Source organism: Athene noctua, chromosome 2, assembly GCF_965140245.1.
Source record: "Athene noctua chromosome 2, bAthNoc1.hap1.1, whole genome shotgun sequence".
Classification (NCBI taxonomy): Eukaryota; Metazoa; Chordata; class Aves; order Strigiformes; family Strigidae; genus Athene; species Athene noctua.
Window position 1 is genome coordinate 150,245,068 of NC_134038.1, and position 15,017 is coordinate 150,260,084.

Here is a 15,017-nt window from a genome sequence, read left to right on the forward strand (position 1 = left end):
ATGCTTTTGTTGCTATACCTCTTTCAGGATCACACTATGCGAACAATTTATCTGGTTCAGAGCTATCACATCCAGGCTATTATTTAAGAAAAATATAGACAACGGTTCAGGCCAATAAACAAAGCCCAAGTCTAGTAAGTGTGTACAATGATCCAAAAAAATAATACTGTCTGAGCAACGGCTGCTATCCTCCCAAAGCAAGTGTCCCTCATACACTGTCATCCTGACTCACCAGGAACAGTGTTAAAATGTATCCTGAAGGCAGGACAGGAAACACAACAAATGTGCAAAAGTACCGGGTTGTTTCCTATGCTCTCCGGACAATATATCAGGATTTAAACAAGATTGAAGTATAATGTGAAGGAGAGAAGTTATTTGAGCAGCTTGGTGATGGTTCACAAACCGGAAATCATCACCCAAGGCAAGCCAACAGCAGATATTTTTAAAGCAGAGTTTCTCCAGATGCTCAAAACCAGCTGAGCTTCAACCTGCTCCTGTGCTGTCTCCACTATGGTGGCCAGAATTCAGGATGGTCCAAACCAGCAGAGACTTCAGGCACATGACATGTACTGAAGGCCTTACTGAACTTGGGCTGCTACCTGATAGGACTCCATGTAAAGCCCACCTATGTCAAAAGATAGTTTGGACTAGACATTCAATGCTTTTGCTTACAAAACAGTGCAAGGTAATAAGCCTCCCTCCTTTTCCTCTCTTTTTATTTTTTTTTAATTGAATATGCAAGGGGTTTTGTGACTGAAAAGCAAACCATGCTGATGACAGAGGACCAAACGCTGGTATACTGAATGGCATTTTTCTGATGTTGAATGGCACAGCTCTCACATTCCCAGAATTGACAAACTAAAGGGGAATAGGAGGCAAAAGTGTGAACATCTAAGATGCTGAAGGAAACAAGACACTTGGTTGTTCCGAAGCAAGCATGTTTATATAATCTACCAGGGTGATTTTTATGATGGACCAATCTAACGGTCAGAAAATCTGTTGGAATAGGTCAAGCCATGCAAACACAGAATGACTGTTTTACATTAGTTCCTGGTGCAGAGAACTTTGCAAAGAACTGCAGACTGTGGTCTGTGGTAGAAGTCAGTTTCACGGTAAGGAATGTCCTCACAGAACTGTGATTGTGTCACAAACCCTGGATTATGTTTTGAATATGTAGCTGATCCACTGGCTCAGTCCTCCTCTCTCTTAATATCAATCCATAAAATCAGTCCATAAAAGGAAAGGAGAGAAAAAACGGAGTGCAGAGGTGATTACAAGCCTGGCATTACCTGGGTTGCTGCACAAAACACCACTCAAAGCCTCAAACTAAAGACATTTACTTGCACTTGGCTATGTATTAATCTTTTCCCTCTGCAGGACTCCAGATAAATTATTTAGCTGATACTATCATGTGTGTGTTACTCCACATTTTTTAAACCCCTTTTACTCTAACTCAACTTCCATTTTTTTTTAAATAAAAAGCTGCTTTGACTCAGAAACCACATCTTTAATTAATTTTGCAAATGCTGAATATAGATGCCTGAATTCTGAAAATTAGTAATCCTTTTTTTCCCTCTCCAGATTGTTGAATTCAGTTAAATTAACCTCCCTGTCCCAAATAGCTCCAGCTTTCCAGAAGCCTCTATGGTGATGGTACTGGGACTACTTGACAAACAATCTGACAAATTCAGGCAGGTTTAGGAATGCTTTCTTACTAATTTCAATAGAGATTGTTAAAAATTCATGAACAATAGATGCATACAAGCGTAAATGCTGAGATGCACAATGTTGAACACTTATTTGTGAATAAATTGAACACTATTAAGCCACTGCCAGTCTGAAAATTAAATACGGAATGCCTGCATATTTTGCAAAAGCTTAAGACACTAACAAATTTAAAGAACCATTGCTCAAAAGCTATTATTTTCAGAATGCTCATTAATCAAATAGCTTGAAAGCTGGACAGCTTGTGTCTCTGGCTAAGACCACATTGTAGACATTTATGCTTGGCAAAGCTTGGCCATTTATTTCCTTTGTACTTGATTTTTGAGCATGCCGCCCAGTTTCCATGTCTAAATCCAAGCTGCGTGGATAAGGTGACAAACTCTTTTTTTTTTTCCCCTTGTTAGACATTCTTGTATCAGACCTTTTTTTGTCAGGTTTGCATATATTTTTGCCCTCAAGGTCCTGAAAAGTGCAGGAATCACAAAGACCACAGCACTTTTCAAGCCCCTTACCTGTCCAGCAAACCAGACAGTGAAGGTTAAGGTTGTAAAGATGCTGTACTGTTTCTGTAGCTGCAGTGAGGTTCTCTCCAGCAACTCTTCCCAGCACAAGCAGTGAATGAAGCTTTCATTAAATATGCAGAAATAACCAGGACTGTCTTAAATCAAAATGTAAGTTGTTTTGTACCTATTCAGGTGTCAGCCTGCAATTCCTCTTTAGGAAAGAACACTTCATTATTGGCAATACACCTGTCATGGGGCTGACACAATTTGAACTTTCTTTTCATTTTAACAGTAAGTTTTGTGCTGCTATGTGGTTTTTCAGCTCCTTTGAGTTCTGCCTGCTAAGAAATCAGTGTGTATCGTTCAGCTTGCTTTCCTCCTCTTCACTATGAACTTTTGCAGCAGTGTCTGAGTCCATATTATCTGCCACCTCTTCACTTTACATCAGACTTTTCAGATACTTCTCATTGCCAAAAAAAAAATGTGATGGGTTGGAGACACTGCTGTGGACTAACCAGAATGTTCTGCAAGTTTCATGTGATAGAAACTCAAGAGGAGAATATTGTTCTCAGAGGTTTACCTATCAAGGAGCAGGGTGATGTATTTGTCAGGCCTTGGGGAAAAAAGATCATATTGCCGAATATTAGATGAAAGATCTCTAGACTGATGAGGAATGTTATATATGGCATGTCTTGCTTCCTTCACTCCCACAGATTCCTTATGCCACTAAGAAACTGCTGTTTTTCTGCTAACAGCTGAAGTGTTTCATTTGGAGCTGAAATGAGGGAAAATAAAGTCAGCGTAACATAGCAGTGTGGTCTTGAAATGGAAATTTTGTAGAAAGCGTATATAAAAACATGTTTTTAAATGGGTTCAACCTCAAGGGATTCATGAAGAGACTGCAGAGGTGGATACCGACATTGTTCTGAAGTGCTAATGTAAAATGGTGGGGGGTGTATTTTTCCATGGGGAATAATAGTTGGCATATCAAACATTGTTTTTCTTGTAGCGTGTAAAAAGATGTGAGGAGGTTAGAATGTCACTAAATGAACAGGTGGATCCTGCCCTCCGGCACTCATCCCAGGCTATTGGCAGGAGCTCAAGACAGTATGAAACCAAGGCACTGGTTTGACAACACTGCAAATGGACACCTTTCTCCCATGTGGTCCAGTGTGCCAAGGAAACCCTGGCAAAAAAAAAAGAATTAGAGCTTATGGACACCCTGAAAGCAGTGGCTTTCAGCTGATCCTAAATAGCAATGTTAGCACTGATTCATGGTGAATAGTGAGTTACAGGCCACATTTTTCTGCAGCTTGTGACCAAGCGTGACATAAATTAGATCTGAATCCACTCAATCCACTTACTTTGCCTACTGTTTTTATCAGGCTGCTTACTTCTGGCCTTCCCTCACCATGTAACTGCCATGCATAGGTTGGCCAGTTTTCATTTAGACTTTTAAGCTATGTTGTTTAAATTTTGTGGACTCTTTTATGGTTACTTAGAAACCCTTGGCAGTGGGAGTCATTTCCTCCACCCCTACCAATTTGTTGTCTATTGGAAGAAAAGAGCAGCTGCTGGTGTTCAGAGACCAACATGCTATGAGCAGGTTAGATCATGTCATTAGGACTGGAGGCTCAAAATCAGACACTCTAAATTAAAATGAAAGTCTGATTTATTCACGTGATGGGGTTAGAACTTAAAAGGTCTCTTAATGATTCAACTTAAGCTTGAAGATGTGAATTATTACAGTTATGACTGCTGTCCTTTAATAAAACAAAAAAGTATGTATGACATAATATCTTTGACTGAAAACATCGAAAGAATATTTGAATAGCATGAGATCTGCGGTATTGTGGTGGTGTCTATAGTGCTACCATATTTTTGCAGCAGAAGATAAGAAGTTAGGGGAAACAAATTGATAACACTTTTTCTATAGTCTTTTTTACTCTTAATTATATCAGTTTCTTCTTTGTTTCCTATGCAGCTTGGCTATGTTCCACATCAAACACTAATCATTGTTGGCTTTAAATTAACTTTATGATACCAGTGTAGACTAAATTACTGAAGGGTTTTAACGTTTATTGGTCTTGACTGCATCATGATCTCATTGACTTCATTCTTTTAGAAGATGTATCTTTCAATTTGGAAGTGCAGCCAAAGCCAATCAGGGACTCGAAAGTGTTGATAGTTTATTCTAAGAAGCCAGATACTTGTATGGACTGTGTAGAGTATCACAGGGAGGGACTGAACAATAGCACAGATGACTTAATTCTTAATTCAGTTCCAGCTGGATGTGCCCATGATAGACACCAAGCTAATTATTTGTCCCCATCTGTTGCACAGCAGGGCTAGTCTGTCATGTCCCGTCCCCCCCCCCCCCCCCCCCCGCCCCAAACGGTTCTTCTCTTCTTCAAAGTTTTATTACATTGATAAGCTGATGTCATGTCATTTCGTCTGTCATTTTCTAACACAATTTTTCATAACGAAGATTAAAGATGTTCTGTCCCTCACATCTCCATTTACTTTGGGACTTGGTTTGTTTACTCACACATATGAAATCCACAAGCACGTAGCCCCATTTTCTTAAGTTTACCCTTACTTTTCCTGAACTTCCAAGAACCTGAAGGTCCCAATTCATCCATTTTCTTGCTTTGAGAGGTTAGTAACATATGGACACTTCAGGATAGCTCATGCTATTGGACAAGACCCTTCATCCATGCATGGGCTGCTAAGTTCAATGCCAGTCTCTGACTTTCTTAAGAGTACTTGTCAGGAAATTATCCAAACACCAGTACTGCCAAAGCAGAAAATAAATTGGTGTTTGGGATTGTAGAAATATATGGTTACAAAGTCCCCCTGAAATTACTTTCTGACAATATGTGTTTTTTAGCTGACACCTGAGATATGCTCTTACAATCAGGTGAAGAGGCTGTTGCTGGGGACTAACAAAACTGGTATATATATTGCTAGTATCTCATATGACCTGATGCGTCAATGCCACCAGTTGATCATTTTGGCTAAGAAGCAGTCTTGTGATGTGAATTTTACTGTATTACCGTCACCAGCAAACCAGTGACAAGACTTCAGCTGGCACAGTAACATCTTCCTTCAAGCAGTCCTTAGATAAGGATGGCTTTCCACAGCTGAAAGGATTGCAAGTATTCTCCCATGCAATGATGGTCACCTTGCAGATGGTGGAACAACCCTGGCACACCACCAAGCTGGTACCTTTGTTTAGGACACGGTAGTACATTACATTGTCAGTGATGGTCAGTACTGGGCTTGAAAGAGTGATCTGGTTGTGATGTATAGCCCAGCCCATCCAGCCAACACCTCTATACAGCCATGGGTAGGGAGGCATATATTCGTGGCAAAGGGATGAACGTTTGAGAAATAGCTACTGTGCTTCACTGATGTGTCTGGTGGTGGAGGATGCTCATGTTTATTCTTCAAAACACTCCCCCTTATATAGGAGAGATGGTTGTCAGCTGCTGCAGTTGGAACACATATACAACAGACCCATGTTCTGTGCACATTTACCACATTAAAATCTGTATCAAAATTCTGGAAGCTGTCTTTGATTTTGGAAAGCATTAACACTGGAACAGAGCACTGCAAAAGACTTTGTCAGGCACAGTCCTCTTTTTTATAACAGTGAATTTTAGCTTAGAAGGCAATGCTGTTAAGGCATACGTTGACTTACTTTAGACACGTGTTTGCAAGACACACATCAAATTTGCTGTACATCACCACTGTTATTCTTATGCACGTATTAAACCTACAAGCCACAAGGAACATACTGGTACATTTTCTTCATCTGCTAATTCATGCTTTACAATGCTGAGTGACACATAATCCCTCTCCATGGAGATTCTCACCTGGGCAGTGTTCACCTCCCTACCCCAGGCACAGCTGAGAGACACAACCCGGAGCAGGGAACATGGGGATACTGGGTGAAGTCTGCATGATCAGAAGCCTAATGCTCTTATTTTCCAGATAGTATCTGAGTTGCAAGATCCCCAGCTAGTTTTTGGTTACTTATTTTTGCAGAACTACTTTTCTACCCGCACTACGTCTGCATGTACAGGACAGGATTTGAACTTCTGCCTATTTCTTCTTAGTTCTTTCTCTCTTGGATGCTACTTCTTTCACTCTACTGTCTTCATTCCAGCCCTACCAGACTGCATATTTATGCTCACAACTGCACCATCACTGTGAATCACTCTCATTTTGGTTTTTTGGTTTTTTTTGTTTGTTTGTTTGTTTGTTTGTTTTTTATAAATACTGCTTCTCTCCAGCATACATACATGCTCCTATATTTCTCTTTGTGATACTGACAATGTCCATCATGACACAGAAATTTGCCACAGAGCAAAACTCTCCTAAAATATTTATTTTCAGGAAGATGTTAAATCTCTTCATCATAAAGCATGGACACTAGGCCGCTCACTAAACCAAAAGCTTCCAAAAATGGATCCTGTCAAACCAGGGATCTCAAAGCTTCAAAATATGCTTGGCAAGTATTAAAAAAAAAATCAGTTTTCTTACTAGACTAACATCCATTAACAAAGCTTTGCCAATACCATGAAATATTCTGGGAGTAACACAACTATTTTAAGTCTAGCTTTGATTTCTGGTTTCAGTGAAGTATCACTGGGTGAAAAAGCTAGATGAAAGAAAACAAGAAGTAGGAGCTGCTACCCCTATCCCCTGCCCTGCACCGAACCACCTCACCCTTATTTTGTGCCTCATAAACCAAGGGAACTAGAAAATGTCGTTTATGCACCTACTTTGTATTCTGGGGGTATCCTTGCTCCAAATCCAAAGGCTGGGAACATTTTGTCACTGGAAAAGAATAAAAAAAAAATAAGATTTCCCACAGAGAAATGCACTTTGTTACAATAAACATTTAATCTTCTGTAAACTTTCACCAAAAATGCAAAGCAGCACAACAGTACAGAATTGGCTTTTAGGTCATGTTACATGACAGACTGGGAGGATATTGGATTAGAGAGAGAGGGGTATGTGCTGATCAGATAGTGGAGTGATATGGAAGATTTTTCAGCTGAACCCCTAGTATTTTTTGGAAGTGAAAATCAGTTGGAGAATACCAAGGGATCAAGATATCGCGCATGTCTCCCACAAATGCAGTAACAGGTCTGTATTACCCACTCTTTCACACTACGTGGCTGCAGCATGAGGGTGAGTTGTCTTAACAACCTGTAACAACATATAAATATAAATTTCATATAAATACAGATGCGTTCCTCCAGCTCAGAAAATGGGTGTAGTGAAAAGGTAACTCTGTAATTAAAAGTGTTTGCAAATTTGGGTTCTTATAGTTGTCCAGGTGCAAAAGAGACTTCCTAAAATATCTGAAGGGAAATTTCACACCCTCAAATCTGCAGGTTCTGTAAAGCTTTCCACCTGCATCTTTAGTAATTTGACTGAAACATGAGATTATTCTAATTAGGCAGATGTTAGACAGACCCTAGAAAATGCTGTGGCGTGGTCACTTTGCTTTCAAACACTACAGTGATGTTGTTCTACCCCAGTTAGATCTGTAGAGACAAAAATTCCTGATTCAGAGAACCTGGAAACTTCAAGGCTGTTAATACCCTTTCATGCAATAATGTCTCACACAGCCCACATGCTGTCAAGATGCCTCTTCCCAGATGGCAAAGTGGAAAACAACAAGCTGTAAGGAATGTCTCGTCCCTGAGTCAGCAAAGCACTTGATCACAGACTTGAGGTTACCAATTCACCCAAATGTATGCTTAATTCTAAACACATCCTGAAGCCCCACTGGAGTCACTGAACTGTACTCCAGTGCTCTGATGAATCAAACCCCTCATAGGTTTCAGGGTCCTTGGAAAAGTTGAGTGCCTACTGCCATTACTGGCACTTTCAAAAATTCCCAAGAGAGGCCAGCAGCTTCAATTTTCTTTATGTTGTTCAAGATACAGCCACTCCAAGTATGAACTGAATAATTTACTTCCCAGACATACTCAAGAAAGATAATAGTACCTATTAAAGCTGCTGGGCTATTCTGTCTGGCATAGGCTGTGAAAAGCACCATGATATTTCTGATACAAGCTAAAGAAAAATAGAAGAGATTACAAGAAAGCAGAAATATGTGCCCCACCCAGGTTAGTGTAACCATGAGAAATATTCACCTGCTCATTGGGAAACAGTGATGGCTGTCATACGATAGTTTAGCTCTCACAATTGTTCTGCTACAAAATGTAGTTGCCGCATAAATCTTGGGAGCACAGTTCTGTGTACCATATGTTACACTGTGTGACAATGCATCTTGGAAAGGAAGACTAACATCATTTGCATGGTAATGAAACGTTTTTTTCCAAGAGATGTCAGAAACAAAGTAGCTGCTGACATTTGATGCTAACCACCTGCTGATAGCCTTCTCTTTGATTAAACACTCCTGGAAGCGGGGAAGCCCTTATAAATAGCTGCAGAGAATTCAGGCACATACTTAGAGGGCAAGAAATAAGAAGCCATTAGAAAAGAATCTGAGGAGAGAAAAAAAAATAAATCTTGTTTTACATCAATGGCTAAGTATGGTTGGATTAGAAAAATCAAACCCTGTGGAGCTGCAAGTTAATTGATTTTGGGGAAGAGCAAACAGACAAAAAAGAATTTTACTTAGGTAGAACATAAGTGTCTAAGTTCAATAAATCAATCCAAAAAGCTGATGTTGGCAGCAATTACCCAACCTGGGAGATACCTAAACCCATACAGTGCCTGCATTTGTACTGCAGTGTTTCTCGGGTGTGAACAAGTGTAGGCACTCTTTTATCTACAGCTCCACCTTCTGCTCTGCAGCAATTCAGAGCCAGCACTAAGTGATACCTCCAGCAGCCTGGATTCTCCTTCTGGTGGTGAGACCCCCACATTCCCAGTCACACAGTGGCACAGTCCCCACTGTTATTGTCCACCCAGAACACCTTACCACCACAGTCAGGACACCTGCCTTTTTGTCTGAATCTCCCACCTCACTTTTTGAGAAAATGCTAGTTGCTGCTATCATTGCCTTGTGAAAGAGTAAAGCTTGATCATGTACCCCTTCAAGATGGGATTTCATGTGGCTGCTTTTTAGAGGGAAATGCATGAACTCTTAGAGAGTAAGAGTATCCTAGGATCTGCCCCTGTGCTTAGGGCATTCTCTTGACTCACTGAGGAAACTCCTCATTTTCCAGAATTTAGGTGTATACCTCTGGTATTCTCATTCCAGCTGCTGGGACCAAGGAATTAAATTTCATGTGCTCCCAGAGCTTGATCTTTAGGGTAAGAAGGGAACCTTTTGATTATCACTCATGACATCCCTTGCATAAAAAAGATAATCATGTTATTCCCTAACCACACCTCAAAATTTGTGGCTGACAGCTTTCAGAATAAAATTAAATTTCAATGTAAGCAATACTTTTCCTCCTATCACATAAAACAAGGTGTTTAGCTAATATAAAGGTCTCTTTAGTAACTATGCAGTTTAGGGGTGTAGTGATGTTCAAAGTAACCCTCACTAGTCTTCCCATCCACCCTGTACCTTGTCATACGAGAAAAAATCTGGCAGCTGAGCCTGCTGCCCTCATTCTGCTTACCCTGCACTACTGAGACATAGCAGGGAAAAAATGACCCAGAAGGGCAGCCAAGGACTCTCTTGCTTCCAGGACAACCCCTTATGGTATAGAGGCGTGACATAGCTGCTCTACCGGACCCAGGGCTATCATGGCAGCTTGCAGCAGAAAACAGAGCAGCTTTCCAGTTTCTGGAAGCTGTGTGGAGAGTTAGGCCATCCAGGGACTGAAACTACTGTCAGAAAATGGAAAGAAGGTTTCCTCCTGCCCCAAGGGTGAATTGCACGCATCAGAGACTCCAGCCCTCTTTCCTAACCTGGCATTTAAGTAGGAAAGGGATCTGCTCTAATGATTTTTCTCCCTTTGTAATTTAAACTCAAAAGAAGAAAAGTGAGAACCAGTTTTCTTTTCCTTTGTGTTGCTTGCTCAGGCATTTGGGCTTCATTTGTACCAATAAATAGGCCTGGGGCCCTGCCTGAAGCCCTGGACCCTGCCTATAGACATGGTCTGTTAGCAGTCTTTCTGGCATAGAGCTGACTGCTGCCAACCAGCAGCCCCCAGGTATTTCCCAGGAACAGTGCTGGGGACAGCTGTGCTTGAGACTGCTCCCAAATGGCAGTTTGAGCATCGGCAGTTTGTGCTGGGAGGAAGGAAGAAAGCTGACATACAATGACAAGGGCAGTGTCATGTCCTTGGCCTCAGGACACATCAGGATCTTTGATTTGTTTTGTTTAAGACTAGCCAGAGTCCTTGGCGCATGCAAGGCTTGCACTGCCCTGCTGGAGACAGATTGATGAAGGGACAGGAGAAAAACATAGAAGAGTAAAAACAAGCTGGTTCTATAAAACCTGAAATTTGCAAAATCAAGTAAGCAAAAGATGATTGTGTCTTGGCAGAATCTTCACGATATTACTCTGTCACGTCTACTTCACATTTTATATTGTTTTTTGTTTTATATAGGTTCCCTTGAAAATTAAAACTTGGCATAATTTTCAAAAAGCTGAAGTACTTGACATGTGAAGATCAAAAAAGCAAAAGCATTGGACTCTGAATTTTATATGTGGTTATATAAGGGCCCTGAGTAGTCATGCAGGCATAGATGTATATGGCTTCTGGTACTTTTCCCAGTCAAACAGGCATAAATTACTGAAAGATGCCAGACTGAGCAGATCTAGGTTATACCCTAAAGGTAAAATCAGGGAGAGGGTTCAGGTTCACTGTTCATACTGGTAAATGTAAATTAATGTACATAGAAAGGAATTGTCAGGACTCCAAGACTGCAGCCTTCTGAACAGAAATACAACCAGTTAGAGAAAAGTCCCTCAGTAACCTCAACTATAACGTAAAGCATAACAGAAAATAAATTCTGAAAATATCCCATAATATCTTTTCGGAACATTGCTCAGTTTTAGTCACCCATCCTTCAAGCTATCTAGTGGAAACAGAGGAAGCACAATGACAAATCAATACATTAACAGGGGCAGAGAGGAGAGAGATTTCAGTGAGTTGTACTGCACAGACAGAAAAAGAGATGAATAGAGAAAATAGCAAAGTTTTAAAAATTAGTAAAATTGATACAATTTTCTGTTTCATTAGGAAGCCTAGTGTTACTGGAATGAAAGAAATATGTTTACAATAAAGATAGGAGAGAAAATACAGAACACTTCAAAATCCTGTCTCATTAATCATTAGTGCCCTCTGACATGGGAGTATCACTGAAACATGGGAGTTCAGCTTGATTCTGAGAAGGATTTTCTATTCCTAGTAACAAGGAGGAGAATTCAGATAAAACTTCCACCGGGTGAAATTAGTCAGATGTTAGAGAATATTTTGCAACTTCCTCTGAAGATGCTGGCATCGACAATGCTGCAGACAGAGCTAGATATTCACCAGTCTGATAATACCTGTATTCAGAAAGGAAAACAAGAGCTGCCAGGACTGTGCTCTCTGAAAATTAGCTTCTTTCTAAAATCTAAATTGGGAATCTAAGTTCTTAATTGTATGGAGTAAATGAAGTGTGTGTGTGGGGGAAAGGCCTAAGTCATTCTATATGCTATTTATTCATTCTGAAAGATGAACTTCTAGGTAGCCACTTACACAGGTTGTTTGGGACTCATTTTACTGGTACTCGTGAAAGCCTTTTGCTATGTAGCTACAGATGTGCTTACCTTCAAGCTCCTGAAGTCAATGGAGCAATTTGTATGGATGCTGAACTGACCTTGGAGAGTCTCAGCATGAAAACCTCCTCACTTTATACTAGAGCAACATAGTAGCACCAGCCCTACTAACGACTCAGAGAATGTGGGGAAAAGAAAGAAACATGGGGTGGGGAGAAAGAAACACTGAGAACCCATTTTTAGTTTCAAATGACCAAGAATCTTAAATTTACAGCTCTTTGAAATTCTTGCAAGGAATATACCTGACTAGAATCCCTGGATATTAAGCTGTCACTTGTAATTTTGTTTTTTGTGTTAGATCAGAATTACCAGGGAGATGTTCTTAAAGCACTATGCTGGACGCAGCAAAAATCAATTACTATGCCTTTCATTTTCAATTCCAACCTTAAAAGAATAAATGGTGGATCTGCTCTGCTCTACATACTTTTCCCGTGATGAAATCAGATATTTTTCCTCTGTTAGAAAGAAATTTCAAGTTGCCAAAATAAAATGGGAGTGTCTGTTACACATGTAATTGGAAAAAGTGTGAATGTGTTGAGAGGGAGAAGGGAGGGGCACGGGAAGAGGAAGAGGGAGAGAGGAAAGGGGAAATGAAAAAAGCAAAAACCAGCAAATGCCACAAACAAAATAGAGTCATCTCCAAACTCAATTAAAATTGTAATCTTTCATGTTCAGGGAGTGAACTGGAAGAATATGAGCTGAATTAAGTGTTTCTTTTCTAAAGCATATGAATGAATCATGTTCCTGAGTGTATTATTTAGTAGTTATCTGAGAAGGGCTTGATGCCAGTAAATTCTGAATCATAACAGCTTACAGGGATTAGCAGCAGTTCCAAAGAAAATACAGAAATCATTTGAAATATTTAAACATTTTCAGTTCCTGCTTTGCAAGCAGAGCTAGGTAAACAAAGGACATGATCTGTATGATTGAATAGGGCTAAATAAAACCATTTAAGTGGAAGGGACCAGAGCCTATTTGCATCACCCCTTTCAGTCTTGCACACTGACCTGTCCTCCTCCAGGATGGGCCAGGGGTAGAGCCAGGCTGTGGTCAAGCTTTCAGCCTGCCCCAGAGTCAGAAAGACCACAAGAGTTCAGCAGCAGCAGTTTTCTCCCCCTATCCTTCTCTGGGGGACTGCTACACTGTCACCACATATTTACTGTGTGGCTGTACCTAGTTTGATACAACCACATCTCTAGATTTGGCCAGGTTACTGCGTGTTTAATCAAGCTTTCACTGTACCTAATAAGGCTTGGCATCCAGTCCATAATGCACAGTGATTTTTAACGGAGCAGCAAGAATGAACTGATTATCATACACCTTTGTCACAAAAGAGAGCTGGGAGCATGTAGATCAATGGTAAATCACTGCAACAGCACATTGTTTGGTCTGTCACAGAGATGTTACACAATCATGTGCAAAATCCTGACATTAAAATTCACTCGCTTTCTTTAATTACAGCTCTTAGTCACCTTAGGGGAGCTGGAATCTGCTGAATACTGAGAAATAGATACTGTCATGTAATTGGGTTTCAAGAATATGAGGGAATACCTCTCTTATCTGCGAGGAAAATAGTTAATAAAGCAGGGGAATACAAATTCCCTGAAGCTAACCACCGAAAGGCATCAACTCATGAAATAACTAACAAAGCCAAATCCAGGTACAATGGATTTAAACTTCCCCATGTTAACATTAAAAGAATTGCAAAAGAAGCTCTGCAGGGTAAAAGTATCAAGGCAACTCAGAAATTCCAAGACTGCAGAAAAGTAAATACCCACCAAAAAACCCCCAGTCATCAGAACCTGAGGGAGGAGAAGGTTAAACAAAATGAAATGGCAGCAAGATATCTCACTTGCTAGGAGGATAGCCTAATAAAATGGCATACTCAGGAAGGTGAGGCAAAATGTCAAGCTTCCCTGCAAGATGACAAATAAATTGCAGTGACCTGATTTATAACTACATGAATGACCCAATTCAGTAAAATGAATCTTGAAAAAGAAATGGGACTTTTAAACTGGGAATAAACTAGGGAAGGGGGTGCTGCAAGAGGCTACAACGAGTTACATTTAACTTCCCAAACCAGGCAGTTTCCAGACAGTCCTATGTATTTTAAGGGGTTGAACATATGTCCCTGTACCTTTCAAAACCTTATCTCTCTAGCGGGACTCTATCATATCTGTGAGATCATATATAGAAAACTGTACCATCCCAAAAAGGTCATTGTCGCACAGACTGTAATCTCAGATGTTTGAAACCTGGCATGACTTGAAGGCAACACTGCAGGCAGCAGGCTGAATTCTACCACGTAAGGAGCAGATCATGAAGAACCCCAGACTGAACAGCTGTGAGGCCCTGCCCCCCTGAAACATAAATGTGGCTTTCAAGTTTCAGGGTGTACTGCACTAAGCAACCACAAGAACAAAAGCTTTGCTATGTAGGCAGAAAATTTTGTCCTTTTTTAAGAATTACAGTGGAAAGGGTTGGGCAGAGACCTTCCTCTGCAGCAATTTTCTATCAGAAAATACCTACCTATAAGGGGTGTGCTGGGAAGAGAGGAATACAGGACTGTGTTGGCATATGTATGCAGGGAGGTGCTGGAAGAGGAATTTCTCATCAAATGCTCTCAAGATACAAATGAGCTCTCTAGGATGAGCAGGATAAAACCATTACAGAGATTATATTGTGATTTAATGTGACCAAATGAGCTGTTGATGTAATTCCACCAAAATCAAAATGACATTAAGTCAAAATGAAGAACACTATCAAAACAAGTTAGAGCAAAATTGTAAGTGAAATATACTGATGACTAAATGTTCAGCTAGGCATCACTGAATGCGAAGGAGGAAATGGGCTACTACCCTCGGCTCATCTGCTGATTTGGAATCTCTGATCAAGGTTAATTTCACAATAGTTTGGAGGGGACAGTAAAATAGTAAATGAAGCCTAATTCACAAGAACTGCCTAGGCTTTAACTGTGAGCAATCTGACCCCCAAACATCCTGTTAAGGTTGACTCAG

The 15,017-nt window shown here is 40.4% G+C and overlaps 1 protein-coding gene across 1 annotated transcript in view; it reads right to left on the bottom strand.

The window, feature by feature from the left end:
* CPNE4 (copine 4) overlaps positions 1 to 15,017 on the bottom strand; it is a 249,287-nt gene that overhangs the window by 16,340 nt on the left and 217,930 nt on the right. The window contains exon 12 of the mRNA XM_074900646.1: positions 7,019 to 7,073. Coding sequence (XP_074756747.1) covers positions 7,019 to 7,073 — 55 coding nt within the window. The remainder of the gene's footprint in view (positions 1 to 7,018; positions 7,074 to 15,017) is intronic.